Source organism: Delphinus delphis, chromosome 7 (genome assembly GCF_949987515.2).
Source record: "Delphinus delphis chromosome 7, mDelDel1.2, whole genome shotgun sequence".
In the NCBI taxonomy this organism is placed as follows: Eukaryota; Metazoa; Chordata; class Mammalia; order Artiodactyla; family Delphinidae; genus Delphinus; species Delphinus delphis.
This window is the reverse complement of record NC_082689.1, coordinates 21,372,070-21,399,536: the sequence shown is the minus strand read 5'-3', so window position 1 is coordinate 21,399,536 and position 27,467 is coordinate 21,372,070. Positions and strand designations below refer to the sequence as shown.

General features: G+C 43.5%; 2 protein-coding genes across 2 annotated transcripts in view; one reads left to right on the top strand and one right to left on the bottom strand.

Moving 5' to 3' along the window:
* PECR (peroxisomal trans-2-enoyl-CoA reductase) overlaps window positions 1–14,531 on the bottom strand; it is a 30,606-nt gene extending 16,075 nt beyond the window's left edge. Inside the window, 5 exon segments of the mRNA XM_060017075.1 lie at window positions 1,475–1,494; window positions 2,381–2,546; window positions 3,230–3,363; window positions 10,953–11,051; window positions 14,477–14,531. Of these exon segments, the coding sequence (XP_059873058.1) occupies window positions 1,475–1,494; window positions 2,381–2,546; window positions 3,230–3,363; window positions 10,953–11,051; window positions 14,477–14,531 (474 nt within the window).
* Window positions 11,301–26,851, top strand: TMEM169 (transmembrane protein 169). Its single transcript, XM_060016147.1, has 4 exons — window positions 11,301–11,366; window positions 14,355–14,585; window positions 21,654–22,050; window positions 23,994–26,851. Exons 3-4 carry the CDS (start codon window positions 21,780–21,782, stop codon window positions 24,614–24,616), a joined length of 894 nt encoding a protein of 297 aa, XP_059872130.1. The 5' UTR covers window positions 11,301–11,366; window positions 14,355–14,585; window positions 21,654–21,779; the 3' UTR covers window positions 24,617–26,851.
* Window positions 26,852–27,467: the final 616 nt, after the last annotated feature.

Here is a 27,467-nt window from a genome sequence, read left to right as displayed (position 1 = left end):
TGGGTTCCATCCCTGGTTGGGGAACTAAGATCCCACATGCCACACAGCGCAGCCGAAAAACAAAGAAACTTGCAAATGCCTAACAGGATGCATTTACTCTTCACCCAGCGGTCCAACTTCCCGGATATACCCTAAATATATACCTCCACAAATATGAAACAAATATTTACAATGTTATTCATCACAGAATTATTTGTAATAGCGAAACATAGAAACACAAATTTCTATTAAATGTGAGACAATGTGTGCATTTGAAACAATGAATTTGAAAAGAAATCCTTGATTCCATAGTGGTATACTAAAAAAGTTAATAATAGTAATAACATATATAGGGAGAAGTGATGGTTGTGGTGTAACTAAAAGTCTTTTTATGGAACAGTATCAGCTAAAAAACATAGAAGTGGGACTTTCGGGGAGGGGGGGGGACCTTCATGATGGCGGAGAAGTAAGACGTAGAGATCACCTTCCTCCCCACAAATACATCAGAAATACATCTACATGTGGAACAACTCCTACAGAACACCTACTGAATGCTGGCAGAAGACCTCAGACTTCTCAAAAGGCAAGAAACTCCCCATGTACCTGGGTAGGGCAAAAGAAAAAAGAAAAAACAGACACAAAAGAATAGGGACGGGACCTGCACCAGTGGGAGGGAGCTGTGAAGGAGGAAAGGTTTCCACACACTAGGAGCCCCTTCGCGGGCGGAGACTGCGGGTGGCGGAGGTGGGTAGCTTCGGGGCCGCAGAGGAGAGCACAGCCACAGGGGTTCGGCGGGCAAAGCGGAGAGATTCCCGCACAGAGGATCTGTGCCTACCAGCACTCACCAGCCCGAGAGGCTTGTCTGCTCGCGCACCGGGACAGGCGGGGGCTGGGAGCTGAGGCTAGGGCTTCGGAGGTCGGAGCGCAGGGAGAGGACTGGGGTTGGCGGCGTGAACACAGCCTGAAGGGGCTAGTGCGCCACAGCTGGCCGGGAGGGAGTCTGGAAAAATCTGCACCTGCCGAAGAGGCAAGAAGACAATTGTTTCGGGGTGCGTGAGGAGAGGGGATTCAGAGCACTGCCTAAACGAGCTCCAGAGATGGGAGGGAGGAAGAGAGGGGGGAAAGACACAGAGAGAGAATGCAAATGCAGCAAAATGTTAGCACTTGGTGAATCTGAATGAAAGGTATACAGACACAGCTTGGAGATTTCGGCAGGTTCAGTTCCAGACCACCACAATAAAGCAATATCGCAATACAGTGAATTAAGAAAATTTTTTTGTTTCCCAGTGCATATAAAAATTATGTTTACACTAAACTATAGTCTATTAAATGTGCGATAGCATTATGTATAAAAAAATAATGTACAACCTTAATTTTAAAATATTTTATTTTTATTTTATTTTATTTTATTTTTATGTGAGGGAGAAGTCAACTATCTTATTCAAGCTCCTCTTTTTCATGGATCTCTACACTTCAGCAGCTCATCCTGTATCACAATTAATACAGAACTGTATACTACCAGTTGAATAAAGATGAGGCTGGAAGTGTCTGCAAGACCTTTGATTTAGAGATACTAAAAATATAAAGCCATGGGGCTTCCCTGGTGGCGCAGTGGTTGAAAGTCCACCTGCCGATGCAGGGGACAGGGGTTCGTGCCCCGGTCCGGGAAGATCCCACATGTCGCGGAGCGGCTGGGCCCGTGAGCCATGGCCGCTGAGCCTGCGCGTCCAGAGCCTGTGCTCCGCAGCAGGAGAGGCCACAATAGTGAGAGGCCCGCGTACCACAAAAAAAAAAAAAAGAATATAAAGCCTAACCCATGTTAGGGTGACGACCCTGTGGTTCAGAATTATACTCGTTCCACATTTCAGCATAAAAATGTCTTGGATAGTTTGTAAAGGAACTCTTCAGTTACCCAACTTCAGGGTTGAGTATTACCACCTATGAAACATAAGCTTTAATCTAAAGACTATGCATGTGTGCTAATTATTAGTCATAAAAAATGTGGACTCGTATTCTCCCTGAAGATTTCACTGAATTAATTAATAGGTCCTTGTAATAGATTTAACAGATTCATTTCTTAAAACCAAAATACGTGTGGAGTCTTCCTTTATGTTATGAAGCACTTTGTAGCAATATCTTTGAACAAATTCTGAATAATTTTTACATGATAACTTCCTAGAAATAAAAGTGACAGATCAAACAATATTTGTATTTTATAAATGTTGCCGAATTACTACCCAGAAATGCAGCAATTTGTATTGCTATGTTGTATGTAAGTTAAATCAGGGCAGTAACTGTTTATGACATGGAGCTTCTGAGCCCATAACAATTTCTCTTTCAGGATTCTCTATGATCTTTACATAAAGACACTTGGACTTCTTGGATGATTGATCACACTTGCCTGCTTTGCACATGTAGAAGGTGCCCGTCAGGTTGGTTTCAATCACAGCATTCCACCCCTTTGAACTGATGTGTTCAGAAGGAGAGAAGAACTGGCCTCCTCCATTGTTTACCAAGAAACTGACCTGACCATAAAAGTCTAAGGTGGCTTTGACCAAATTATTCGCCTAAAGAAAAACATTAAGAGTGAACTGGTGGGCTTCCCTGGTGGCGCAGTGGTTGAGAGTCCGCCTGCCGATGCAGGGGACACGGGTTCGTGCCCTGGTCCGGGAAGATCCCACATGCCGCGGAGCGGCTGGGCCCGTGAGCCATGGCCGCTGAGCTTGCGCGTACGGAGCCTGTGCTCTGCAATGGGAGAGGCCACAACAGCGAGAGGCCCGCGTACCGCAAAAAAAAAAAAAAAAAAAAATGAAATAATGCCATTTGCAGCAACACGGATGGATCTAGAGATTATCATACTAAGTGAACTAAGAAAGAGAAAGACAAATACCATATGACATCACATATATGTGGAATCTAAAATAAAACACAAATCAATATATCTATGAAACAAAAACAGACTCACAGATATAGAGAACAGATTTGTAGTTGCCAAGGGGGAGGGAAGGATTGGGAGTTTGGGATTAGCAGATGCAAGCTATTACATATAGAATGGATAAACAACAAGGTCCTACTGTATAGCACAGGGAACTATATTCAATATCCTGTGATAAACCATAATGGAAAAGAAAATGAAAAAGAATATGCATCTGTATAACAGTCACTTTGCTGACAGCAGAAATTAAACACAACGTCGTAAATCAACTATACTACAATAAAATTTAAAAAAACAAAGATAGATTTGCTTTACCTCCTTGTCATAACAGATGTTGCATTTTATGGGAGTGACTTGAGCCTGGCTGGTAGGAGGCAGACAGGGCTTCAGTTCATCTGCGGCAGATTTTAATCTATCAGACTCACGGGATGCAATGACCACATTAAACCCTGAGGAGACAATAGCCAAAGAACAACTAAATATGTTTTCACTGGTTGTCCAAGTTCTGAAAGTAATAATGTTTAGAAAATGTTTCATATGTTCTTGTAAAAACAGATGAATTAGGACTTCTGCATATGGTCAAGATGGAGTAATAGGAACTGAACTTACCCTCCAGCCCAAAACAACTAAAAAACTGAACAAAATATACGCAATAATGATTTCCAGGCACTGGATATCAAGTAGCACAGGCTAGTGATCCCAGAGAGTGAACACAAACAATGTGAGCCCTATTATTATTCCAGATTGCTGCCTAGAGAGAGTCTTCAGGCTGCAACATAGGGAGGAGGAACCCATTCAGAGCCCAGCAGTCTCCTGGGTAGAAGAGATGAATTTGGAAGTCCAGGGAGGCCAAGACAGCTAGATTACACAGGGCACAGAGAGAAAGGAGGTACACAGGGGGAGAACTACAGAGATCCGTAGAGTTCCCTCAGATCTTCAGCTGAGCACTGATCAGTACATACAAGTAAGGAAACAATCTGAGGCTGGGGAAAGATTGTTCCCAAGCTCTAAAAATTTTCAAACTGTTTCCAAGTAACTTAATTGCATCACAGAACAAAGTTCAGCAATATTTATAAGAATACAAAAAAAACTAGCCTGCAACAAGGTAAAATTCAAATGTCTGGCATCCAACAAAAAGCCACAAGGCATACAAAGGAGCAGGGAAATACAACCCAGAATGAGGAGAAAAGCAAATTAATAAAAACAGGCCCAGGAATGGCACTGATGACATAATTAAATAAACCAATGATAAAGAGAAAAATATTAAAAGCAGCCAGAGGAAAAGAACACAAAAAAGACAAGGAAGACAGAACACTTCTTTTCAGAAACAATGCAAGCCAGAAGATAGTGGACTATCTTGAAAGTACTGGGGATGCGGGCGGCGGTGGGAGTTTTGGAACCTAGAACTCTTACCCAGTGAAAATAGCTTTCAAAAGTAAGGGCAGGGCTTCCCTGGTGGCGCAGTGGTTGAGAGTCTGCCTGCCGATGCAGGGAACGCGGGTTCGTGCCCCGGTCCGGGAGGATCCCACATGCTGCGGAGCGGCTGGGCCCGTGAGCCATGGCCGCTGAGCCTGCGCGTCCGGAGCCTGTGCTCCACAGCGGGAGAGGCCACAACAGTGAGAGGCCCGCGTACAGCAAAAAAAAAAAAAAAAAAAAAAAGTAATGGCAAATTAAAGACTTATTCACACATATGATATCCAGAAGAATTCATTAAAGTAGACTTGCACTACAAAAAGATTAAAGGAAGGTCTTCAAACAGAAGGACAATGATACCAGATGAAAATCTAAATCTACGAAAGAAGAAAGAGAACTGGAAATGGTAATTATGTGAGTAAATAAAGTAAATATGAAGTCTTTTCTTATTTCTATTCAATCTCTCTGAAAGGCAGTGATTGTTTAAAGTAAAAATGATACCAGTGTATTGTAGGCTTTATAACATATATGTAGAAATCAAATGTATGAGCATTTAATTGTTACACAATGTCCAGGAAGGGTGAAGTAGGAGTATCCGCAGTCCTTGTTTTGCTCGCTCTAATACACACTAATTTCAGTTACCTTAGTTTAAATAACACCAGACCCCCAACAACACTGTTCAGATTCCAGTTGCCATGGCAGATTAACTGTGAGTAATTGCATAAAATATAAACTGTACCACCAGTACAAATCCACAGACCAGCATGCGAATAACAGATGCACATCACTGTCAGTGACTAATTGTTTCACTTCTTTCACTGTCTGTGAGTGATTGGCCACTGTGCATCTGTTCTTCAATTCATGTACAGATGGCAAAGAATGCAGTTGTGTTGCCTCCTTGTCTCCCAATGATAAACCCATGTGACATTTTGCAAAAACCAATGACTGAAGGAGAGACTGGCCAACAAAGATGAAAGTGCAACAAAGAAATAAAAATTGGTAACACTGAAATTGAAATTAGAATTGTACGTAAATGGAGTTATAAAAGGAAGAGCTACCCATGGGAATGCTGACACTCCACCAGTGCTTTCCTTAAGTAAAAATATTAAGCTATGAGACACTGGACTATTCTTTTATCTTACTAAGTAATGCTGAAACTTATTGCTCATTGTTGCCTCACATGTTAGTTTATCCTAAAGAGAATGCTTCCTTCTTTTCATGTACAAATATAAAAGGCAGAAATACGTGCCAAGACAGCCTTGAAACAGAGAGAGGGAAGAGCCTCACCACCTCTGGGAAGCCCAGATGTATATGGAAGATTTAAAGCGAACTATATTGATAATCACAACTATGTTGATGACCCTCCTTCCTCTCCCTCACTTGGCAGCTCCTTCTACATGCTCCCATATCCCTGACTTCACTCTAATACAGCATTTAAACCAGTATTGTATGATAATTAAGTCTCCCCCCACTCACTATCATCTCCTGGAGGACTGGGACCCTGTCATTGTAATTATTACACTCACAAACAGTCCACATTCAATATTCATGTATGGAATAAATGACACTTAGAAAGGTAAAGAGAAAAATGGCTCTCTGTTTGACCACAACCTTTCTAGTTGTACGTGATGAGGTAGCTTCTGCATATTAAAATAAGGCACTTTAAAAAACCATTTTTCAAGATTAGGTTATAATTTAGTGAGTTACAAATGCAGACAACTTTTGGAAATTCTGATAGGCAATCTGAGAGCTTTATAAAGCAAATATTAAAAAGATTCACCATGGGGCTTCCCTGGTGGCGGAGTGGTTGAGAGTCCGCCTGCCGATGCAGGGGACAAGGGTTCGTGCCCCGGTCCGGGAAGATCCCACATGCCGCGGAGCGGCTTGGCCCGTGCGCCATGGCCGCTGAGCCTGAGCGTCTGGAGCCTGTGCTCCGCAATGGGAGAGGCCACAACAGTGAGAGGCCCGCACACCGTTAAAAAAAAAAAAAAAAAGATTCACCATGAATTCCTTGCAAGACAAGACTAACTTTAAAATAGAATTCAACTTATCAAAATTGATGTATAGGACTTTCCTGGTGGTGCAGTGGTTAAGACTCCGCCTGCCAATGCAGGGGACACAGGTTTAAGCCCTGGTCTGGGAAGATTCCACATGCCATGGAGCAACTAAGCCCATGTGCCACAACTACTGAGCCTGAGCTCTAGAGCCCGTGAGCCACAACTACTGAACTGGCATGCCACAACTACTGAGGCCCGCGTGCCTAGAGCCTGTGCTCCGCACAAAAGAAGCCACCGCAATGAGGAGCCCATGCACCTCAACAAAGAGTAGCCCCCTCGCCACAACTAGAGAAGTGCGCAGCAACGAAGACCAAACGCAGCCAAAAATAAATAAATAAATTTATTTTTAAAAATTGATGTATAATTTTCAACAAAGCATATATTATACTGTTAGGAGAACCGTTATTCCTTTCTTCTTCTGTTTCCAGGAGGAAGCTTCTACTCCCAGGTGGGGAAAGAATTGAAATACACATTTCTAGCCCAGGTCCAACGCTCAGCCAGGTTTCCCTGAATTAGGAGGAATAGCTAATCTCATTAATAGAACGGAAAGGAGAAACAAGTTCCCCTGGATTAGCCACTGCCTCTGCCCACCACCTTCTTTTCTCTGATCTTTCTGCCTTAAAGATGGGCATTAACTGCTCTAGTTCCCAGAGCAGAGCACAGGCTGACAAGGCATGGAAATCTGACATCTACAACTCTTCCTGAATCCACATTAAGAAGTTAAGCCTCATTAAAAAAAAAAATCCTCACGAATACTAAGGTGATTAATGCCTGACTTTGTCCAAGGCCTCAAATAAGAGATATAATGAAAATATAAATAGGATTATTCACAGGAATTATCGACTTAGAAGCTTACTAAATTATCACTAATTACTATCTGAACCCTGAAGGCTTCAGGAAAGTTATCTAATATTAGCAGAGCTATACTGGGACACAACTTTAAAAGGCTATTTATTTTAACTGCTATATAAACTTGAACCAGGGGGCAAAAGTATTACAAGGAGGAATGCTGCAGTGCTGGGTAGAACTAGAAACCTAAATTTCCATTAAAGAAATGGTTAAATAAGTTGTTACATATCCATACAATAGAACACTATATAACTTTGAGAAGAATGAAGTACTACTTTATGCACTAGCATGGAAAGAAAAATGTACAGAACAGTAAGAATACTACAGTCACAGTTTTGTAAATAACAAAATACACACAAGTGTATATGTGTGCATGTGGGTGACTCATAGAAAATCACCAGGAACGGGATTTAGGAGATGGGCAGAATGGGAAAGCTCATTTTTTTCTTTTATATACTTCCATAGTACCTGAATTTATTGCAATGCTTTTATTTTATAATAAACTAGAAAATTATTAGACGATATCCTTCTCCTCACCCTTACGCTAAATGATTTAGATGGGCTTTTTTTGTTGTTTATACGAGTTGCTAGAGAAATTCAGAAAGCTTGATAAACTTACTTAGAACAAGGTACATAAGTAACTAGCAAATAATGAGTTATTTCCACATCAGAGGCATTTGTAGCCAAATATATTGCTTTTCTGCTTGGGCTGATACTGATTCCTTTCAATCTTCAACTCAGAGTGCTACATGTAAGCACCTTCTAGGTCCCTGGTGTTGATAAGAGCCTAGTCACCAGAGCAAGAAAGAGTGCTGTCTTGCCTCACAATTTCCACTTGCAATTCCTACTTTCATTTCACCCACTGTCAACAGAAAGAGAATGACTAACTTGAGGACAGAGACAAGGATTTAGCTTGAATTCAATGTGAATGGTCTTAGGTTCAATATTCTTTGATGGAATCAGGACTCCTCTGGTCTAAGAGCATCTGTCAAATAGAGGAAGAGGGTTTCAATTCTGTTCCCTACATCCTGCCCTTGTGAGCTAGGGCTTTCAGCAACCTCTCAGAAAAGGGACAGTCAAAATCATTTGGATGTGAAAGACAACACAATAATCACTTTAAAAAGCATGCCTGGGGGTTTCCCTGGTGGCGCAGTGGTTGAGAGTCCGCCTACCGATGCAGGGGACACAGGTTCGTGTCCCGGTCCGGAAAGATCCCACATGCCGCGGAGTGGCTGGGCCCTTGAGCCATGGCCGCTGAGCCTGCGCATCCTGAGCCTGTGCTCCGCAACGGGAGAGGCCGCAACAGTGAGAAGCCCACGTACAGCAAAAACAAAAACAAAACAAACAAAAAAAAAAGCATGCCTCGGACTTCCCTGGTGGCGCAGTGGTTAAGAATCCGCCTGCCAAGGCAGGGGACACGGGCTCGAGCCCTGGTCTGGGAAGATCCCACATGCCGCAGAGCAACTAAGCCTGTGCATCACAGCTACGGAGCCTGCACTCTAGAGCCCGCGAGCCACAACTACTGAGCCCGCGCGCCACAACTACTTAAGCCCACATGCCTAGAGCCCATGCTCCGCAACAAGAGAAGCCACCGCAGTGAGAAGACCACGCACTGCAGCGCGCAAAGAGTAGCCCCCGCTCGCCACCACTAGAGAAAGCCTGCGCGCATTAACGAAGACCCAACGCAGCCAAAAATAAATAAATTAAATAAATAAATTTATTTTTAAAAAGCATGCCTCAAAATCCAACTTGTAATTCACACCAAAAACTAGGAGCCTTCTCACTGGAAACTGAATTGGCTAACATTTTATTTTATTTGCCCAATTTAGGTTTCTATAACAATTTTCAGGAAACAGCCATTAATCCTGGAATAAAAAAATAAAGCTGAGCAAGTCAGAGTAAAAATTATTTGTATACTCTTTCACTGAAGGAAATGCATTTCCAATACATTACTTTTTTTTTTAAGTACATTGGAAGGTTGAACCAGGATCTGACCAATCTGCTGTGAAGCCTGGTATCTGACCTTCACAGAAAATGATAACCGATTCTACTTTTCTAATGGATTTTCCTGAACAGGGTTAGAGTTTTGGTGTTGGAAGTAAAGTGGGTAGTAATGGTGATGAAGCTACACCAGGGTCAGATTAAGAAATGCTAATTTTCTTTTTTTTTCTTATTAAGATGTATTTTTTCCTTTTTTTCAACATACTTTTTTTAAGTTCATATGCTGTGCCGGGCATGAGAAACACAATGGTAAGCAAAGGCAACTTACATGTTCATTAAAAAAATTTGAAAAATGAGTACAGTTTAACCACTCATCATTCAAATCATTTCCAGAAAAAGTAGTTGCTGATAACAATATTACAAACTTCTTTTCAGTCTTCTTCTGCATATATATTTTTCATTAACAATTAAATTGGAATGCTATATTTTGTTTAGAATCCTGATTTTTTTCAATTATATGGTATGCATTTGACAACAAAATCTTCAATAGCAAGATGTTTAAATAGCAGCATATTTCATTGTTACTGATTTAGTCTTTTCCCTTATCATGTTTCACTATTCAACACTACATTCTTGTACACAAATCCGTGCTTGTCCCTGATTATTTCCGAAGAGTAAATTCCTGAGAGAGGAATTACTAGGTCATACAGCACAAATACTGTTAATACTTTTGGATTTTTTTTCCCAAACTGACCTCTAGAAAGCTTGTAATAATTTACGTTCTTGCCTGCCTTCTCATTTCCTCATCAACACTTTCATTTTCCCCAATGTTTTAAAATTCTGTTAAAAAACCAATGGTACCTTTTTATTGCTATATTTTGCATTTCATTGCCAAAAAAGTTGACTATTTTTTCATATACTTACTGCTTTTTTTTTAGTTCTTGATTTAAAATGGTTGGCCCATATCAGAAGCCTATCTTTCTATCAGTTGTTAGATCTTTTCCTTATTTATTTATGAGATCTCTTTACATAATAAATTTGTTGTACATTGTAAATGTTTTTCTTCATGTTCCTTCAAACTTTATTCACATATATTTTTTAATTCAATGAGGATATACACCTTCATATTTATCTATTTTCCCTTTTGTGGTTTCTTTCCTTGTTTATTGCTTATCAAGTCCTCCCTTCACCCAAGTTAAGGTAACTATTACAAGAGATTCGAGAAGATTATATGATGGGAGACTTTTACCTTTTCCAGTTAAATGAAGTCTTCCCATGTTTCCTAATCATTCATTAGGCAATAAATAGAATTTATTTATTTATTTGGCCCAGCAGCACGGCTTGTGGGATCTTAGTTCCCCGCCCAGGGATCCAGCCCAGGCCCACCGGCAGGAAAGCCCTGAGTCCTAACCACTAGATCGCCAGGGAATTCCCTAGAAAGAACTAATTTTAAATTCACATCCATAATTAGTTCCATAGCATGATTCCACACGTCTCCTTAATCCCCACCTCGGACACAGTATCTTTGGCTCTAAATTTTCCCTTTAGTTTACAAATAGTGGTTCATCATCCACCGCTTCTCCACAACTTTTCTTAGAACTCTCCTCTCTCCACTCTCCCTCGCGGTTTACATTTCACCCACAGCTACACTTCCTTTGCTTTGCAACTTCACGCTCTCCTAAGCCCGCCTCTGGCCCCCTGGCTCCCGACCCCAGGTTCCGCCAGCTTCTAAGTTTCTCTCGCTCTGAGTAACCTAGCCCAGAGGCCTGCTCACGCACCTAGATGCAGGAGCTCGGTCGCGATGGCCTTTCCGATGCCCGTACCCCCGCCGGTGACGATGGCCACTTGGTGCTGCATCAAGCCTGCTGCCAGGCAAACTCACGGCCACGGGACATTTGAGTGATGAAGCGTAGGCCAGGTTAAGTCAATGGCCCACGCCGCCTTATAAATATGCCGGACATAGGGCTCACGCCGACGTGACCGCCCGGGCCCCGCCCCGTCCCGCCCCGCCCCGTCCCGCCCCGTCCAGTCCACTCGCGCTGCCTCGCGTCGCCCCGCCCCTCTCCATAGCCCCGCCCCACCCCGCGCGGCCGCCTCAGGGGCTCTCTATTCTCCCAGCGCAGAACCGCTCCCCCAAGGCGGCGTCCTTACCGTTCAAACTGTCCGCCTGCCTATCTCCCCGGCACGTGTAGGTGAGATTCTTTGTTCCTTGTGTGTGTGTGTGTGTGTGTGTGTGTGTGTGTGTGTGTGTGTGTGTGTGTGTGTGTGTGTGTGTGTGTGTGTGTGTGTGTGTGTGTTATTTCGATGCTTTTGGGAAAGGGAGGAAGACAAAAAGCGGGATTGTGCTCTATTTTGAAAAATTCAATCCTCAGTGCTATAGCTCTCACGGTTAATTAAAATTAAATCTCCAGTGCATCTGGGTAAAGAGAGGCTGCAGCTCGGGAGCCTCCCGTATTGCCTCCTTCCTTGCTGCGCCCGCCCGCATTGGAAGTCCAGCGATGCTCTGGCTCCAGCTGCTGTGTGCAGCTGGCTGGGAAGGAAAGGGGCAACCTTAGCTGAGGGCGGAGAAATCCGGCTTCATCCTCCGGAAGGGATGGGAATGAGGGGGGGAGGGGGGAAATACAATTGTAGTTATTCAGAGAACCAAGATAATAAATGATTTTTAGAAAAAACTCAAGCCCACCTCCACCTCATCTCCCTCTCCTCACTGAGGAATGAAGGGAAGAAGGAAACTTTACCAGATTTGAGATTTGATACATTTCTGCTGGGGTGCATAAATTGATGAGTTCAAAAGATCTTTCCTCGAAGGGTGTATGCTTCCTGCAAGAATGCATCTGTAGGTGTGTGTTTGAGATCCTACCCTCTAGTTCATTCCTTATGCAGGGGAGCAAGCCTCCTGAGGATGGGGGAAATTTCTCATCCGTGTTTTGGGGCCCATTAACAGTGATTTATTATTCAAATTCTCCATCTTGCTTCCTGCTGTCAACCCACCAGAGTGGGGTTACACCTGGACTAGCCTGGGGAGACTTTGCCTGAGAACTTGACAAATCTAGGGAATATGTCAGGTGCTGTGGTCTTAACAATCCAGGCAGGATCATGTTTCTAAGTCTGTTGTCAGAGTGTTGCAGGAAGGGGGACCCTTTCCAGGGCCTGAGAGTGGGCTCTTGTCTAACACTCGGAAAAGAATTGTTGGAGGAGACACATGTGCTGACAAAGCAAGAGATTTTATAGGGAAGGGGTGCCCGGGCAGAGACCAGTAAGGTAAGGGAATCCAGGAGGACTGCTCTACCACGTGGCTCGCAGTCTCAGGGTTTTACGGTGATGGGGTTAGTTTCCAGGTTGTCCCTGGCCAATCATTCTGACTCAGGGTCCTTCCTGGTGGCTTCCACATCACTCAGCCAAGATGGATTCCAGCGAGAAGGAATCTGGGAGGTTGGTAGGACATATGGACTGATGTCTCCTCTCTCGTTTTGACCTTTCCTGAATTCTTCCGGTTGGCGGCAGCTTGTTAGTTCCGCGTTCCTTACCAGGACCTCCTGTTTAAGATAACTCATGCAAGTGGTTACTCTTGGGCCTGGCCAGGGTGGATGGTTTCAGTCAGTGGTTCCCCTAACAAGAGTACTGTATTTTCCCCAGCAAGGTATTAAAATAATGTAAAAACAAACAAATGCCATCATTCTTTTGTTGGGTCCACCACTGAGTTAGAGTGAATTGGAAATGGATCTGGTTGAGAGTGGAATCAAACATCACTTCCTCCCTGTTCCTCCATCCCCCTGCCCTCCTCTGACCTCCCCTGAGAAACACCTCCCCCTCTGTCTTTGTTGATGACAGATTCCAATCAACACTGCTTAAAGAAGGGAAGCTATCTCTTCCACTTCTCATTTGCTGGATAGTTTATCAAGGAATCACTTCTACTAACTCAGTTCTAAGAGGTTTCTTATTCCGAAAAATTCCAGGCTTGCTTTCTTGGGAGGAAGGAACAATTTAAATTTCTTTCAAAGGTACTTTTATTGAAGATCTAATTAAATGTGATTTGTGACCTGGTCTGGACTTGGGGATTTATGGAACTCTGCCAGGGCGGGTCAACATGGGCCTGGCTGTACTGCAGCCTCTGTGTGGTGGCTGAGTGGCCTCAGAGAGGGATTCTGCAGTCCTCCAGTGAAAAGGTGACTGGACTGGCTTCAAGCCAGTTTTGCTTGCTGAGGATGGCAAGGAGCCATTCCTCAGCCTCAGGGAAGCTATGAGCAGTCAGAAAGCTCATTTTCACAGTCCAAAGAGAGCCTGTGATGAAGGGAGATGTGGAGTCTCTTCAAGAGATCTTTTGTTAAAAAGAAAAAGGCGTGTCCTCTCTGCCCCTGCCTCTGACCTCAGTCAGGGTTTGAATGTCTGCTATCCCCGAAAGGCCTGGAGGCACAGGAGTAGTTCTGCCTCTCGAAGGCTCTTTGTTTCCAGATTTTAGCTCTGACTCTTGGTTGAGCCCTCTCTTCTCAGGGCATCCGTGCCCCGCTGCAATGACTGTCCCTTTGGCCAAATCAAATGCTACCTGGCACTCTGCATCCCTGCCCCCTTTGTCCTGGGGAAAAAGGCATCACCATGGCTATGATCTTGCCACATTCCCACTCTGTCATACCCCTTAGCACTCCCTCCATTCATCTTCTGAGATGCTCTTGCTTCTCACCCATCTTCCACCCCTCCCCCACCCCATCTGCCTAGTAACTTCATTTTCTCCCCTTCACGTAGCAGCTGCTGGCTCAGACTGACAGGGGCCTGTGGGATTCTCAACATTGAGACAGAATCTCGGTGCTGAAGGAATATCAGTGAGGCGTATCTAGCCCCGCCTGCCTTGATGTAAAGTTGCCTGAGCCAACTTATATAAGTAAGATTCTTAACCAGTTCACAATATTCAGCCAGTATTTATTGAGCACGTGTCTATTCTAGACATGGGGGTTACGGTACAGTGGACAAGACGGTTAGGTGTCCCTGCCTTGGTAGAGTTTATGTTCTGGGATGTACACATGTTGGTAGTTGGGGGTGGAAGGAGTATGTGTGCCATGAGAGGTAGGACAATAAATAAACAAAAGATCAGACAATAAAGATCAGATCTAACCGCCCTTACACTAAAGTTGCTCAAGCTCCTTATACCCAGCTACCTTCACTATCGGGAAATATTTCCTCTGTAGACAGTCAGATGCTCCCGAGATGATGAACCAGCCTCAGTGCGGGAGCCTTTCAGGACCAGGAGACGAGAGAAATGCTGCTCACAGGACCACAGAGGAAAAGGCTGCAGCCTGACTGTGCTCACAGTCAGCCACAGCAACGGGCTGGAAGCTGCGACTTGTAAGCTGCCGTCCCATCATCGTTCCAATCACTCGATACTGGTCTGAACCAAATTTCCTTTCATCTTTACATTGGTGAGACGGTCTCTCTGGGAGTGGCTAATAGTAATTTTCAGTGGTAAAATGGCAAACATTTTATTTCCTGGTTGGCCTAGCACCTCTAATGGTGGCAAACCAAGATGCTAACGGGGGAGTTTGGCCACCCCAGACAGGTGATGTGTAGCCCTCTGAGTGACAGATACACAAGTCAGAAAAGAACTGGAAGAACAGCAGGGCTGGAGCAAGGCACAGCTCACTGTAGTAATCATAAATGAACTTGAAAATGATGATTCTTTACCCACTTAGCCCCGGTTCAGGTGCCCTGGAAGAGGCAGATGTGTTAATAGCAGTGAAGGTGCAAAAAGTCAATTCCTAATTGTACTTAGTTAAACCAGTGGAGCAGGGCACCCTAATTTGGAAGCATTATAAGCCAGAGACAGCAGAATGGCAGCCTATCTATGATTTGTTTTGGTTGTTTGTCCACGTGGTAATTTATTTAAATTTGGACTAATTGCAGTAATTAAAATCAGGAACTTTCTCATGAAATTTCAGGCAACCCATACCAAATGGACCTGAATTTCTCTATGAAAGCAGTTGGCTTGGTGGGAAGAAGAGAGGAGAACAGTAACTTGCTATTTCAGATGAGACCTGAGTGAGCTTTATGTTTACCACAGCCCCCACCATTCCCTGTGTCCAGTTGCTAAGGCTTGGTGTCATTGCCATTTATTAGCTTTTTCCAGCCACTCTTCATCCATATATGTTACTTGCTTCCCTGCAATTAATCTGAGAGCAGAGGCTTCAAAACTTCCTGGCTTCTCCACCTACCAAGCCCACAAGTTCTGCTGAGTATCTGGGTGGGTTTGGAGAAGGCCCTGGATCAGGTGTGCTTCAGTGACCACCTAGGAACAGAGAATCATGAACAGACTCCAGGGAAATCATGCCTGATGCTGAGAGGTCCATGAAGCAGCAGTGAGCCACCACTGTGGAGGTGGGAGTGGGAGTTAGTGACCAAGTGACAGGATGGGAGCAATGACCAGACTTCCTGCTGATGACTCAGCTCTACCAAGGCACTACACCTGGGTAGGTAAGTTCATTTTGTGGTGTTGTGAGTTTGGGGGTGTTCACTGACTGCTTAAGACCTGTTGGGTTTCTTTTAATAAAACTCTAGAGGAGTACATAGGCAGCTAGTGTGATTGAAGCATTGGAGTTATTCATGAGGGAGATGGTATAGCCTAGGATGGCAGGACAGGGAGAGGCCAGATCACACAAGTCCTTAGGCCACATGAAAAGTTTGGATTTCATTTTATACCAATGGGAAGTCACTGGAGGATTTTAAGCAGAAAACGGCCTGATTTTATGTATGTTTTCAAAAGATCTTTCTAACTGCTAAGTGGAGAATTGATTTGAAGACAGCAAGAGTAGAAGCCAGAAGATATGGAGCATTTTTAGAACCTTAGTAAGAGATGATGGCCTCTTAGACCAGAGTGGTAGCAATGAAGATGGGGAAAAGTGGTGGATGCATTTAAGAATTATCTGGAGAATTTTCTTCAAGGGTGGCTTAAAACCAGTTATTTTATGCGTAAGTTCCAGAGTCTGAGTATATACTTTAAAACCTATTTTTCCCCCCCAGAATGACTGAGGAGTCAGAGCTAATGGTGGATTGAGGTTAACAGTCTGCAGTATCACATTCGTTAATAATCTTTGGACTGGGGGTGGAGGTGGAGGATGGGCGAAGCCTACCTTCCAGGAAAAAGAGCAGAGTTCTGTGTCTTCTCTTAATTCTATTGACTAAAACCTTGGAAACTAGAGAAATTTTCTTCCTACCCTCTCTCTTATGATATGTAAAAGAAAGGAGAAATGTTCAAAACCTGCTTCGCAGCTCAAATGCTAACAGCATAATAAAGTGTACAGAAATGAGGAAAATAATTAAGCCTTCCTCTCTTAACCCTTGTTCACATCATATTTACAAATAGGCATTTTCCCTTCCCCTTTGCCTTACCGGGTCAACAAGTACGTACTGAGTATCTGCTACATGTCCAGCCCTGGGATCTTCCCATTAGAGGTAAAGAAGTGTAAGACAGTTCCTGACTTCTAAAATTTTATAATCTTCAGTGGGGAGATGAATGAAAAATCATGAAGCCATTCATAATCGGTTCAAGATGATATGAAATGCTGCATAATTAAGCACTAAGAGAGTATGGTACAGATGACAAATACTACTGGAATACAGAGTAGGAGAAGGCAGAAGAAAGGGATTGGAAACTAACATCTATGAAGCATCAACTCATACTAGGCATTGGACGCTCGAACACTCATGTCATTCTCACCTCCCTCCTACAACAACAGGATTGGGGTCGGGGAGAGACATGTAGGCTGGGATGGTCACAGAAGGGAACATGAGTGAGTGAGTCTCTTGAGCCAGGCTTGAAAGAGGTGGAGAAGAGTGAAGAAGGTGAAGGAACCGACATAAGTAAATGTGTCAACTAGTCATGTTATGGGGAATGGGAAAAACTGCTGTGGAACCTTAGGATAGAGCATGAATATGGAGAGCCTCAAACACCAGGCAGACCCTTGAGATATATTTTAGTCAGAAATGGCAAGATAGTGATGATTACTGGACAACATAAAAATATCTTGTGTCATTAATCACCGTTTAAAACGGTAGAGGAAGAATTCTGAAATGGAAGGCAGAGGAACTTACGTGGAGGAAGCAGTGTAGGGGCTGTATTCTAGCATATGATGGTAGTAGAAATTGAAATGAACACATTACCAAAGCGATTCCATAGGAATGAGTGGCAGGACTTAGAGACTGATTAGTAATAGGGACATAGGAATATATCCTTAATATAGGAGATGGATTCATCAAAGACAGCCCTAGAGGTTTAAGTATAAAATCTGGGGTAAATGTTGGCAGGCAGCAAAGCATGGTGAATAAAACATGGGCTCTGAAATTAGCAAAGCTGAGTGTGAGTCACAGCACCATTACTATGTAACCTTGAGCAAATTACTCCTCTGCATGGGGATAATAATAGTACCTCCTTCCTTGGTTTGCTGTGAGGATTACACAATAATGATTATTGAAAAGCACTTAGAACAGCACCTAGCACACAGTCAACATCCAGTAAGTTTTAGGTATTACTATTATTAAGTCCAGATGTCCTCATTGCAAAATAGTGCTTGTTCTGTTAGGAATTGTGCAAGTTAGGCTTAAATCCAGTTCTCTCACTTCTTTATTTAACATGGAAGAGCTTAATAACGTCAAGTGAGGACATTAGAACCTACTTTATCACAGAAAGCTCCTGTATTCTGGATCTTCCCATTTTTAGAACATCGTGTGCTCTTAGAGACGTCACCAAATGAATTTCGTAGTCCAACAAGCTCCATGCATAAGAATGTGAAGGTAATGGTACTTATTTTGTTCAAACAGGCAAAGTCAGGCTGTGAAGATTTAGTGAAACCTTAATTCCACCTGTGGGCGTTTTCAGTTCTGTGGCTGAGCACCTCATTTGTTTCAGTCACTGGGCTATGTGCCCAAGATACAAAGGTGATAAGACCCAGTACCCACCTTCCATCCAGTGGGGAAACAGGAAAGAAAATTAACAATTAAAGGATGAAGGAGAAGTATTTAGGTGATACTTGGACAATGGAGGAGAGCTACCTGCTGAGAAGGTTGCTCAGACTTTGGGGAGTTTTGGCATTCAAAGAAATGTGATAGAGTCAGTCTTGGTACCTGGTAATACAGAAGGTGCATCGTATTAAGACATGGAATTTGCTTCAAATTGAGTGGCATTTAGCGCCTAGTTAGATTTTTGTCTGTTTCATAATCCTCCTCATTCCCCACCCTGCCCTGACTGGGCCAGTCCACTAAACGTTGGGGCCATTTAATACAAATAAGAGGAGAAGTTTTATTGTTTGGGATACAGAGACACGAAAGAGTGTGCATGTGGCCTTGAAAGAAAGGAAGTACTCAGAGAGCACTGAAACAAAATGAAGATTTGAGAATTGGGAACAAAAGTAACAAAAAGCTGGCACCCTGGAGTTACTGAGGGTAAACAGTCTCCGGGTGCCTGGGGCAACAGAACTGTGAGTAGAGTCTACTTACAGTCTACTACAATTCTCAATTATAAATACAGTTATTTGGAAATTAGGACATTCGTTTGGTAAATAATTCAGAAACTTTTCATATCAGTAGAAGCTGCCACTGTTCTCATTAAAGAAAGGTATTTAACAGTATAATTGACAATAATGTTATATAACAATGGCGCCACTTGCCTCCTCCACTAAGTTTAAAACTGGGTTTGTTAAAAGCACATGAGGGACTTCCCTGGTAGCGCAGTGGTGAATCTGCTTGCCAATGCAGGGGACATGGGTTCGATCCCTGGTCCGGGAAGATCCCACATGCCGCGAAGCAACTAATCACGTGCGCCACAACTACTGAACGTGCACGCCTAGAGCCCGTGCTCCGCAACAAGAGAAGCCACTGCAATGAGAAGCCCACGCACTGCAGTGAAGAGTAGCCCCCACTCTCTGCAACTAGAGAAAGACCGTGGGCGTCAACGAAGACCCAACACAGCCATAAATAAATAAATTTTTTTTTTTTTAAAAAGGCCCATGAGAGTATTCTGGCTAATAAATAAAGAAGAAATGAGAGAAATAGAATGTCATCATTTTTGTAACACCTAATGAACGAATGGGTCTGGCCGATAGTCGTCAATGGCTACTAATTTCACGGAGTCAAGCAAATATTAGCTACCTTCTGATGGAAATACAAAACACCATCTATAACATCTTGCCAAAACAACCAACCAACCAAAAAAAATTCTAACCCAAATCTGAGTAAGCCTCTTTATTTAGCTACCAATTTATAGGAAATATGTGGTTCAGAGGAACATACTATGGGGGTTGCAATCCTCAAGATCTAGGCTATAAGAATCTGCAAGGTAAATGACCTTTCTTTAACAAATAAATAGAAAGGAAAAGGAAAAAAAAAATTGGTTGAGGAACATATGGACCTGTTCCGTCCAATATAGTAGCCAGTAGCCACATGTGGCTATTTAAATTTAAATTGGTTAGAATTCAATAAAATTTAAGATGCATTTCCTGGGGAATTCCCTGGAGGTCCAGTGGTTAGGACTCCACACTTTCACTGCCGAGGGCCCAGGTTCAATCCCTGGTCGGGGAACTGAGATCCCACAAGCTGCTCAGCGTGTCCAAAAAAATAACAATAATAAAAATAAAAATCATTTCCGCAGTTGTACTAGACTCATTTCAGGTGCAATGGCAGAAAGTTCTATTGGACAGCACTGCTATAGACAGAGGTGTGCGATCTGTTTCCATTGCATAGATCTTATTTGAATCCTAATTCAAGAAAATAGAATTTAAAGTTTTAAACAGGGAAATTTGAACTGACCAGATATTTAATGATATTAAAGAATCGTTTAAATAATTAGGTGCGATAATGGTATGGTGATAATCTTTTTTTAAAAAGAGAGTTCTTATATGTAAGAGGTACATGCTGAAAGAGATACAGATAAAATGAAATGATATCTGACATTTGCTTTTTTTTTTTTTTTTTTTTTTTTTTTTTTTTTTTGCGGTACGCGGGCCTCTCACTGTTGTGGCCTCTCCCGTTGCGGAGCACAGGCTCCGTTCCGGACACGCAGGCTCAGCAGCCGTGGCTCACGGGCCCAGCCACTCCGCGGCATGTGGGATCTTCCCGAACCCGGGCACGAACCTGTGTCCCCTGCATCGGCAGGCGGACTCTCAACCACTGCGCCACCAGGGAAGCCCTGACATTTGCTTTTAAATAATATGAGGAGATAAAACAAAATTGGCTACTAATGTTTTGATTATTGTTGAAATTGGGTGAGAGGTACAGTAACGATTCATTCGAATTATTCTCTTTGCTTTTATAAATGTTTGCCACTTTCCCTAATAAAAATGTTCTCATTTTACATGTTTGGAACGTTCCATAATATAATAACATTTTTTTAAAAGAAGCAGACAAGCAGTTACCTGTTATTTTGGCTGTGTTGGATCTTCGTTGCTATGCGTGGACTTTCACTAGTTGCGGCGAGTGGGGGCTACTCTTTGCGGCAGTGCGTAGGCTTCTCATTGCGGTGGCTTCTCATGTTGTGGAGCACAGGCTCTAGGTGCACAGGCTTCAGTAGTTGTGGCAGCAGACTCAGTAGTTATGGCTCGCGGGCTCTAGGCTCACAGGCTTCAGTAGTTGTGGCACACGGGCTTAGTTGCTCCGTGGCATGTGGGATCTTCCCAGACCAGGAATCAAACCCACGTCCCCTGCACTGGCAGGCAGATTCTTAACCACTACACCACCAGGGAAGTCCCGCAGCTACCTGTTTAAATGCGACTGGCTGGGTATTTGCTAAGTGGCACCTCTTTAGCAATAGCACTCAAAACATTCCGTTCCTCTTAAAGGCTCCATGTACCAAAAACACAGACCGATCAGCTTCTTCCTTAAAAGATGTTGTATAGACTCTCTTCTCTCCCACCTCTTTTTACCTGGAGAACAAAAGAGGAGAAAAGTGTGCATTCTTTCCACTGGTCTCCCAGAAGGTGATAGTACGGATCCCAGCCATTCTGGGATCTTGGGCCAACAAGAAGCCAGGAGACAAGTGTCTTTATAGAATATCAGAGAAGGCATGGTTAGTGGAGTTGTGCCATTGTTGGATGGCTTGTTCAAAGTTGCATTCAACCATTTGAGTATAGTTGTAACGGCTGACCCAATAGCCAGAAGCCTGGAGTGCTGGTGCCCGCCATAGCAATCTCCATCTATGGTGAGAGGAAGAATGGTCCTTAATCTGTCTGTAAGGCTTCCTCACCCAACTTCCTTATACTTGGCATCCCCCAGCTAGATTGATGAGTTTTGCATAATATATGCAACACAAAATATGGCAACACAAATAATATTTTATTAACAATGATTCATTCCTGTAAAAGTATTTCCATAGCACTCCCAAAATAAACTTTTATGAGAAATAAAGGGGGGCAAAGGCTTCTGCCAAGTTGAGGACCACTTCCTAAACCCCTCTCCATCTCACCCTATTCATTCCCTGTTGATGATTTTGCTTTCCTATCTTTCAGGTGCAACTCATCGTTGGAACGTCTTTGCATAGCCCCATCCTGGAAGAAGCTCTGTGATGTGTGGATCGTGAGTTTGCTCAAGCAAATTGGACTCTTTACAAGGAATAGCTAGATTTGAAGACTAGGATGGAAGAGCCAGCACCAGTGGAAGGCCAGGGCCAGCTCCCAAGCCCCCACCAGGGCTCTCTGAGGAAAGCCATGGCAGCTGCCCTGGCCCTTGATGGGGAATCCACACTGGGTCGCAGGAAAAAGAAGAAGAAAGAGTCCCGCCCAGAATCTATTATCATCTACCGGTCAGAGAGTGAGAAACTGGATGAGGAGCCTGGGGAATTAGAAGGTGGAGATCAGCCTAAAGAGGAGGAGGGAGATGATTTCCTAGACTATCCTGTGGATGATGGTAAGTCTCTCTGGGGCCACCTACTTAAAGCCACAGGAAGGAAACCAAATGAGGATCCTCCAGAAGACAGACAGGCATTTGCTCACTGACGTACTTCTTATTGATACATTTCTTCTCGCAGTGTTGCAGCCTTCATTCAACAAATCGATAGTATTTGTTGAGCATTTATTATGTTCTCTTCTAGGTGATACAGAAGAGATCTCTGCCCTTTTGGAACTCCTTGTGTAATGGAAGAGACTGATTTATACACAAAAAATAGTAATACAAGACAACCATGCTAACTATTTAATACATGTAAGATAAAGAAACTAATATTTGACTTCCATAATAATCAGGAAAATGCAAATTATAACAACGAGTTATAGTAATCCTTCACATGTAGGATGGCCAAAAATTGGGTAAAACGTGATAACATCAATGTGTGGAAATGGATATATTCTCGTATACCTCATGTGGAAGAGGAATCCGCTTCAGGGAAATCTGTCAATATCTATTAAATTTAAAATTCAAAATATGCATAGCCTATGTCCAAGAAATTCTCAGTATCTACCTCATGCCCATGTGCGTAAGGAAGCATGTATAAGAATGTTTGTTGCTCTTAAGGAAACTGTGGAGTGTCCATATTAAGTGTCACTACACAGCAATAGATGGATGAGGTAGATCTCTGTGTCGATGGTCACCCCTAAGACATACGCCCACGGTGAACAAGATGAGCAATGCCCCTGCCTTCATGCAGTTTACCTTCCAGTCAGGGGAAGACAGACAGCAAAAAGTCAGCAGATAAGAGACAATTACAGGTAGTGGTATGGGTTCCAAAGACAGTAAACCTCAGTGATGGGAAGATGAGCAAGTGAGGGAGGCGGGTGGAGGGAAAGATTGCGTGGTTGGGGATGCCTCTCGGAGGAAGGGACGTTTGCTCTTGAGGCAGGCCCATTCTGTCCATCTACCAGCCAGGGGGCTAGGAGTCCACAGGGCCTGGGGGACATGCCAACCGAAAGCCTATACCCTCCTCCCATCCTCCACTTCTAGACTACACTTCACATACTAAGGACTGTGGACTTTGCTGTTTCACTACCTGCAATCTCACTGCTGGGATGGCCAAAGAGTGGCTGTTTGGTGAGGGTGGTGGTGATGGTAGTGATGGTAGTGGTGGTGACGATGGTGATGCTGGTGGTGGTGACGATGGTGATGATGGTGGTGGTGATGGTGGTGATGCTGGTGGTGGTGGTGGTGATGCTGGTGATGCTGGTGGTGGTGATGCTGGTGGTAGTGGCGGTGATGCTGGTGGTAGTGTTGGTGATGGTAGTGATGCTGGTGGTGGTGATGCTGGTGGTGATGCTGGTGATGATGCTGGTGTATTTTTGTTGGGGAATGTGTGTATGTTGTGCGTGTGTATGTGTGGTGCCTGTGTGTGTACAGAATTTGGATATGAAGGCTGGGATGTCCACCAGCATATGAGGAGGACCCTCTCAGAGAAGCATGGGGTTAGGAATGAGGAGAGAAGAGGGGTGGGCTGCTCATCAGTATAACACACACACAGCACCACCTTTACACACAGTAGCTGATACTCAGAAACAGTATTTTCACAGCACTTGTAAACTAGAAATAAGGTCACTATGAAGTAGTGTCTGTGGTAGAGTTCCTCACTCCCCTCCATATCACAGACATGATGGAGGCCCAGAAAAGTGGAGAGAGAATGAGAAACAAGTTTAACCTGCTTCAGGGCCCTGATGTGAGAGTTTACCATGGGAGTACTAACCCCTCCCCTGAGGGAGACCCATTCAGTCCATCGTGGAAACACTGATTTCGTACCATGTCAGGGTGTACCGTGTCAGGGGCTATAATAATGGACATTCTTGTACTCAGCTCCAGTCTCAGAGGATGACGCTCTGATGAAATGTCTACTCTTCTGATCTTGACTTTCCCCTTTTTATGCCCTGCAGGTATGTGGAACATGCCTGTGGACAGCCGCTATGTCACATTAACTGGGACCATCACCCGAGGGAAGAAAAAGGGGCAGATGGTGGATATCCATGTCACGTTGACAGAGAAGGAGCTGCAGGAACTCACCAAGCCTAAAGTGTCTTCAAGGGAAATGGCACCTGAAGGCAGAAAGGCCTGCCAGCTGGGAGCAGACCGTGGGCCCCACGTGGTCCTCTGGACACTGGTCTGCCTGCCTGTGGTTTTCATCCTCTCCTTCGTGGTCTCTTTCTACTATGGCACCATCACCTGGTACAATATCTTTCTTGTGTACAACGAGGAGAGGACCTTCTGGCACAAGATCTCATGTTGCCCCTGCCTCATTCTCTTCTATCCAGTGCTCATCATGGCCATGGCCTCTTCCCTGGGCCTCTATGCTGCCGTGGTCCAGCTCTCATGGTCCTGGGGAGCATGGTGGCAAGCTGCCCGGGACATGGAGAAAGGCTTCTGTGGCTGGCTGTGCAGCAAACTGGGTCTGGAAGACTGTTCTCCCTACAGCATTGTGGAGCTGCTTGAATCTGACAATATCTCAGGCAATCTGTCCAACAAGGATGCCACCCAGGAGGTAGAAACATCCACTGTCTAAACTCCCAACAACTTACTTGATTCTCTGGTCTCAGTAGCCTGTATATCATCTTCCAATTTCAGAATATTCCTTCTTTAAATTATTCCTCCCCCGCCTTCCCCCGTACACAGTTCTTCTGGAAAATTTTAGCTCACACTGATCTGTCCTACCATCTTGTTGGTTTCCAGGAGGGCGGAAAACAGAAAAGCAATCTGTGCCCAGATAGTCCATCCAGTGGATAAACTCTTCTTCATTCCTTGACCTAAGATGACCATTTTTCTGAGACAAGGGAGCTCAGGTGTGTGTCAGTTCAGGAGCTTGGAGGTGTTCCTGGTGCCTGGAACCCAGGGGAGATGTGACTAAATGTGACAGGGAGAATAAGGAGGCTCACGGGAGACCCAAGTCCACCAATAAGATAATAGATAGGGATGGAGTGAAATATTTAAGAAGCAGGCTGCAACAGTGTAGCAGAATGTAAAGATATGTGTGTATCACTTAGATTTTGATTTATATATTAAATATAATTAAAATCCAAATATCAGTAGTTTAAACAAGATAGAGGTCTGTTTCTTTCCTGTATAGAACAAGTCTGGAGGCAGACCATCAGGGAAATTGATGAAGTCATCAGAATCCCAGGCTTTTTTTATTCACCAACCCTCACTGCCTTTATCCTCAACACCCAGTGCTGACTACATCTCCAGTCATCACATCCCTGTTTCGTATAGAACAGAGGAAAGGGCAACGAAGAGCACATACACCCTCCTAGACTAAGGCAGCTTCTCAGAAGGCCCCCTCAACACTTCTTGTATCTCATTGGCCAGACGGTAGTCACATGACCTCACAAGCAAGAAAGGCTGGGAAATGTAGTCTTTTGGCCGGGCAGCTATATTCTAAATGTTTGGGTTCTGCTAATTTAAGAGACAAGGAAATAATGGCTATTTTGGTAGGCAAGTAAGAATCTCTGGCTCACAGTAATTATTTAAATACATTCAGATCCAAAACTGCGAGTACAGTTTTATTTATGTATGTATGTATTTATTTATTTAAGCCTAAATATTACACAGAGAATTTATACATAGATACTAGCTACATATACTATGCATAAACCACACGTAGATATTAGCAACTCATGTATGTTGCAATTAAATATCTATAATGCCATGTGGTTTCAGGTTTTTTAGAAAGGAAGAGTGAATAGTTGAATACAATTATATCATAGTAGCATAGCTTTCTTCCCGGTAGTGAAGGTGGGCCTGTGTGGTGATGTTTAGTTTAATGTACAGATGAAAGACTGCAAAGGGAGGCATTGCATATGTCAGACTTTCCCCCAGCAAGGTCAGCAGCCCCAAGCACAAGAAGACAGTTAGCTTTGTGTGGTTTGTCAAAGCTCACTCAGAGCCTCACTCACTCAGAACTTTCTTCTCACAGCAAACACAGTCTTTGCTGTGCTGAAAAGCTTGGGTCTTCATGGACGCTGAGGGTGTAAACCAGGTGGATCCAGATCAATAGATTCTGAACTTTCAAAAAATATTCCTGAGGGTCTCTTTCCAGTTTCAAAAAAATCAAATCCTAAGAGGTCAAGCAGATTTTGGAGGTTTGAGTCCTTATAAGAATAGCTGGTGCCCTATTCATGGTTCATGTCTCAGGAAGAAGCTGTTGAAAGAACTGCTGTGAATCAAACCAGATGGGTCAAGCAATGCTGTCCCACAGAAGGCCAGGACATTTGCCTGATGCACGGTGCTGTACTCCACCTTCAGAGGAAACCCCTCCTTTTTAAAAATAACTATTATTAGTTTGAGAAAAAAAACAACAACTGTGTCTAACACGTTTGAAGATAATGTTGGTGCTCTCTGGTGCTTTTACAGAGATATAAACAATTGAAATGAAGACAAAGAAAATAAAAATAAAATCAGATTAACGTTTGCTCACTTTTTCTTTGAGTTTCTCCAAAATTGCTTTGAACGCTTCAGTTTTCAGAAAAGGTTGAGCGTGGTGACTATTTTATATATGTATAATGATCTTAATATGGGTCCTTATGTCTTGACTCTTCCCATAGACCACCAATTTATGAGGATTCTGTTTAGCTGGATTTTTTCCACAGATCACAGATTTACCTAAGCTTACATTAGGAAGTTGCAGCCACATTTGTCACATTTTTTTCGGGGGTTAAGGAAACAAATGGCCAAGGTGAAAAACAGTCATGATTAGGACAAGGATAAGATGTCCCTGGCAGAATGAAGGAGGGTGGGGTCAGGGTAAGGAGCGTGGGATACCTAGGTGAAGTTGATGTAACCCTCACCCTAATTGGGCTCGCCACCTAGTGGAAGAAATAGGCTCATAAAATAAAATCATTTCAAAAGGGCTCAGAGAGGTATGTAAAAGCCTAGACCTGAGGAAGGAAAACTTAACCAAACAGACCTAAAGCAATCTCATCCTTGCTGTCAGCAAATACCTAGAGAATTTTAGAGGAGAAATTAGAGAGTTAAATGCCATACTTGAACATTCTGTTAGCTCATAGTTACCTACTCTTCATGGTGAATATCAGGAAGGAGGACTATGCTTTCCAATTGCTCTGTAGCCATAATATTCTGAGCTTGGTAAACCATGTCTGATCCAGTATGATAATGCCAATGTTCCCAAGCCATCTTGTCCATCGACATTAGGCAGCGCTCTTCATTTCAAGTCCAAGGGGACCAAAACCCCTGTTATCCATGATTTCTAATAAAACAAGGTTCTAAATCTTAAGAAGAACTAATTTTAGATGACTTGAAAGTTTCATTGTGTCATTGATACCAGGCCACCTAGGGCTTAAGTTTTACAGTGTTGCAAATGATTAGAGGCCAACATCAGAAATTTTACCCTCCTTGAATGT